Source organism: Montipora capricornis, chromosome 4 (genome assembly GCF_036669925.1).
Source record: "Montipora capricornis isolate CH-2021 chromosome 4, ASM3666992v2, whole genome shotgun sequence".
Lineage (NCBI taxonomy): Eukaryota > Metazoa > Cnidaria > Anthozoa > Scleractinia > Acroporidae > Montipora > Montipora capricornis.
In genome coordinates this window covers 51,581,930-51,586,929 of record NC_090886.1, presented here as the reverse complement: position 1 = coordinate 51,586,929, position 5,000 = coordinate 51,581,930, and the positions used below count along the sequence as shown (strand labels likewise).

The 5,000-nt window shown below is 42.6% G+C and overlaps 1 protein-coding gene across 2 annotated transcripts in view; it reads left to right on the top strand.

Moving 5' to 3' along the window:
• The window catches only part of LOC138047321 (protein FAM135A-like), a 20,797-nt gene that overhangs the window by 15,588 nt on the left and 209 nt on the right, over nucleotides 1–5,000 (top strand). For both annotated transcript variants that reach the window (XM_068894119.1, XM_068894120.1), the window contains exons 20-23: nucleotides 1,316–1,467; nucleotides 2,445–2,555; nucleotides 3,732–3,848; nucleotides 4,438–5,000. The exon at nucleotides 4,438–5,000 is cut by the window's right edge and continues 209 nt beyond it. In XM_068894119.1, the coding sequence (XP_068750220.1) occupies nucleotides 1,316–1,467; nucleotides 2,445–2,555; nucleotides 3,732–3,848; nucleotides 4,438–4,643 (586 nt within the window). In that variant the 3' untranslated portion in view covers nucleotides 4,644–5,000. The remainder of the gene's footprint in view (nucleotides 1–1,315; nucleotides 1,468–2,444; nucleotides 2,556–3,731; nucleotides 3,849–4,437) is intronic.

Below are 5,000 nucleotides of genomic sequence, written 5' to 3'. Positions count from 1 at the left end.
TGCGTGTGTACGCTGCACAATTAATTTGCAGCACGGCAGTTTTGGGCTTTCAGACTTTTAAACTCACGTTATGCATATATAATAAGCTGTATTCACACGATGAAATTTTAAAGGCCCACATTCGCCCAAAAGTCATTGCGCACCGTGACTGAATTTCGTGTAACACGAAATTACCTAAATATCTGACATGTTGTTTCACGCGTGATTCGCCTGAGTGCCTTTAGCCAATCACATCACGTATTTGGACAAGTCGTCATTTGAAAAACAAAAACAAACGACCGCAATGACTTTTGGGTGAAGGTGGGCCTTTAAGCTAGTGAGCCTTTGACGTCACTTTTCCCTGGATCCAACCCTCTGAGGTCCAATCGGTCAGTTTTGAACGTGAGTAATGGCGGACCATGAAATTCAAAACTTACACTCAAAGTAAACGGCCTTTGGATAAAAATCAAAGCTCAAAATTTTGCCAGTTAGGTGTTAAGCAAAAACACTTTCAAAATCTGAAAAAAAGAAAAAGGAAAGTGATTTTTTCTTATCACAGTGGCACTTTAATGCTAGGTTCAATAGATCAATTTCGAAATATCAAAATTCAGTCCGAAACAAAAGGTATCATCTCGAGGGTATGGGGAATAAATGGAAGGATTTGTATGAGTTTATTCCCCAGAGCCTCGAGATGATGCCTTTTGCTTAGGACTGAATTTTAATATATCGAAAATGGGCTATTGTTTTCTCACTTTGTATGTCATTTTTCAACAAATGCTCTGAGGTCCTACGAATGTGCAGATCGAGCCCAAAGCCAGTAATACTCGGTTTTCACAATGCAAATTGCAAATGGGAAGCCAAACGGCGCCCACACAAAGAACTAAACGAAAGGAAGCTGGGACATGCTGTCGCGGACGAAAACTTTCCAAAGTGGCGGACAAGGCTGGTGCCATCTTAGTTTCAACTTGGACCGTTGTGGCATGGAGCAAGTTGTTTACACCTCGCGTTTACGTTTGCGTCTCACGTGTCAACCAAGCCTTGGAGGTGTTTCAGTCGATTTTTTTAACAACATAAAAGTGACATATTTGCTTTGACCTTTTACTGAACCTAACAGCGCAACGAATTGATAAGAAATCTTGGTGCCATGCTCTAGAAAACAGTAGTGAGAACTTGCCATGTCTGATTCTTAATTACAATTTTCAATGGTTGTGGAAACGGTGTGATCTTTTTGTTAAACCAATGAAATGATGCATCTTACTCTCTGCAGTTAGATGTAAAAATTTCAGCTTAGCATTTTTCAACGGCCTTTTTCACGCTTTCCTGTTTTTCTCCACAGCTTTGTGGGTCATTCCCTTGGGAACATTATCATACGGTCCGCTCTCAGCCACCCTGAAATGAGACCTTTTCTGGATAAGGTCCACACGTTCCTATCCCTTTCAGGCCCACATTTAGGAATGCTTTATCCAACCAGCTCACTCGTCAGTACTGGTAAGCATTAATTTTTCGCGCTGTTACTTATAGTCATTAGCGATTTTTAATTCAGTGCTGTCGAACCGATTGATTATTACTCAAGCAAATAGCAACAATACATCAGCAAATGGTTTGAACCCAAGAGTCCTATCAAAACTTGATGAAGATCGTCCGGGTGAGAGTAATCCTGGGAAGGACTGTTGTAGGTGACATTGACTGACGTTATGACAACGTGACCGGAAGTCACCGGCTTGACTGTCATAGTGACTTCCGCTCAGGTTTTTGAAACGTCAGTCAACAGGGACCATTAGGTCGGAGGACGAGGACGACTACAAATACGAGTTTTCCGTCCTGAGCACGCGCACTTCGAAAAATGTTTGCCTCCGAACCTTATGCGCATGCTCAGTAGTTGTACTCGTAGTCGTCCTCGTGCTAACCTCGTGCTCCGATGTAAAGGTCTGTAATGTCACCGACAACAGTGCTTCTCAGGACTAGTCACCCGGACGATCTTATTCCATCTATGTATGCATTCATAAATCAATTATTTTGAAAACAAACACGTGCTTATGTCCACTAACCGCGGGTAGACGCGGATAAACCAATCAAAATCTCCAATCAAATGCAAGGGTCCGTCAATGACCGCAGGAAAACGAAAAGTAACCAATCAGATCTCAAATCAAATTCATCCAGTATGTATGGCCGGAAAACGAAAATAAACCAATGAGATGTGGAATCACATGCAGGAGCCGTCGCTAATCGCAAGAGAAAGATCTCGAAGCGAATACACGTGCAGTTTTTGAGCGCGGGAACGAGGACATTTTCCATTAAATGTCTACGTATAAATCGTGAATGGGGATCGCAAATTGTTTTGGCCAATTATCGAGCATAAAAGTACAATCATGTGGTTACTATTGTCTCTTAACTTTTCAACCGTCAAATGTTTCAACTAACCTGATTTTACGTGGTACCTGTCTAAAGATTTTTCTCCATTCTAGGTTTGTGGTTTATGCAGAAGTGGAAGAAATCCGATTCCTTGCTGCAGCTGTCGTTACACGATCATCCCGATCCACGTCAAACTTTTGTCTACAAGCTGAGTCAATCAGAAGGTGTGGTATTTTGTCCTCTTTCCTTGACATCTGCCTACCTCTTGGCTCCGGTGGCTTGCCATCGGTCTACCTCGCGCGAGGCCGTAGGTTCGAACCCCGGCCGGACGAACACGCCTAAAATTGTAAATAACTGGAGCCTGTGCTGCCTTTGGCGTTTAACCCGAAAATGGCCGGATGGCCTTCTGGAATAAGAACTGTTATGATCCCCGTCGCTGGGGACGTCAAAGAACCCACACACTTTTCGAGAGATTTAGCATCGTGTTAGCGGCAAACGTCTATCTGAAATTTGCGTTTCAACGGTCAAGGTAGAATAAAAGAATTTTCATGCTTTTCTGACAAGCGGGAGCTCCCGCTTCACGTTTCACGTTAAAGCAATGCTAAATCTGTTTTCTCTTTGCAAAGAGTTAATCGCGGAGTTTCCATTGTTGTAGTGCAATTGTGACCCATTTACACAAAAGAGACAAAGCCCATGGAGAGACAACTATAGGACACTGTTATTATTTTATTTTATTTCATTTGTTTGAGCAGTTTGAAGTTTTGGCAACTATTCAGCTGATGTGGACCTGCTATACCCACCCACCCATATAATCACAGAGGACAGCCACAACACCGGAAACTTCATCCCCTACTCTTCTCGAATAGTGTGTGGGTTCTTTTAAGGTCCCACAGGGAACTAATGAACATGGAAGATATTTGTGAGACCGGGCCTACGGTTTATAGTCCTTATCCGAGAAGAAGACTTGAAAGTCTAACCATTTGCGGATGTAATTACAAAGGCAGCACTTTCTCCTGAGTTATTTAAAGACCCTGAGTGTTGGTCCGGCCGGAGTCGAATACACGACCTCCCGCATGGCAGCCCGGTGCTCAACCAACTGAGCCACCGGTGTGCGGTTCCCCTTACGCAGCTCGAGCTCCGAGCGCTTACCCTAGCATGATATACCACATAGGACAGACCACAACACAAGTAACTCCATGCCCTATACCATGATTCGGCTCGGTGTCTTTTCTTGAAATGGCGCGGTCTGTTGTAGGGGGCCATATAGAAGCAGAAATAGCGCGGCGTAACTCAAGGGACTTTGCCGTTTGCTGGAACGTGTAGATGAGAAGCGCAGGGGTGTAAATCAGAATTTTCCTTTTTGGAATGAAAACGTTGCCTTTATTTTTGTTATCAAACAGGTCTGCAGTATTTCAAGAACATTCTTCTTGTAAGTTCGGTTCAAGATCATTACGTACCCTACCACTCAGCCAGGATGGAGACTTGCCGTGCGGCGACTAGAGAAAACACTGAGTTAGGTGAGGCCAGCTTTTACACAACAAATAATCTCACTTGTGCGAAATTGAAACGCCCGGTTTAAGAGAGCGGTTTGCACTCGAGTTTCGAAATTCAGAATTGATTACTTTGGCCAATCACAACAAACGAAGACAATCAAATCAGCCAATTACAAGGCAAAGCAAATGAATGCAACTGATTCTACTTGTAAGCGCCGGAAAACACTTGCGAACAAATCACAATTACTTTCGACGCTTTATTGAAAACCAGGCATAACCCGAAACAGTGGTTTGCGGATTACATCAAATCTTCATATATTTGAACTGCGGAGACTGAAACACATAAGGGCCTGGATTTTTTCAGGCTTTCTTCGCAAATGTTTAAAATTGCTGCTTGACTGCGATGGTCTATGTATGTATTTAAAGTATGTATTTGTATGTCTACAATTCTCAGACTTGAAACTGATATTTAACATTCACATCACATGGTGTGTTACTTAGCCTTGAAAATGGCGACGTAGAAACGTCGGTTTTCCAGTTTTCTCTTTGTATCCTGAAGATGTTGTAACAAAACGAATAATCACTTTTGCTTTCATAATTTGTTTTTTCCTAGCCACTGCTTATAAGGAGATGATCGACAATCTGTTGAAACCGCTGGAGGACAGGAAAGATATGAACCTAATCCGCTACAGCGTGTATCATAATCTTCCAAGTTCCGCAAACTCGTTCATCGGCCGAGCAGCACATATAGCCATGTTGGATTCTGAACTGTTTATCGAGAAGCTTTTACTAGTTTCTGCGTTAGATTACTTTAGATAGTCGTAGGCATTGATAAGGAGAGAAACTGATTTGGATGAGGCTAGTGCTTATTGGAGTTAAGTTTTTCGCAAGCGAAAAACCAGTGCTTAGTTTACAGATAAATTCTGCCTGTGCTATTTTGATTTATCGAAATTCAGATTTCTACGTTGGTGGACGCTGTATACAAGGTAGGCGATTTGGCTAGTAAAGAGGCTTTGTGTGTTAATAAGACATTAGACGAAGGAAGGAACAATTGAAACCTAGCTTTTAAAGAGGTTCTGAGATACGAGGTGGAGGTCAGGATGCAGCTAATAACAACGTGGCTCAGGAAACTTTGCACACAACTAAACACATGACAGAAAGATTGGAATCTCATGT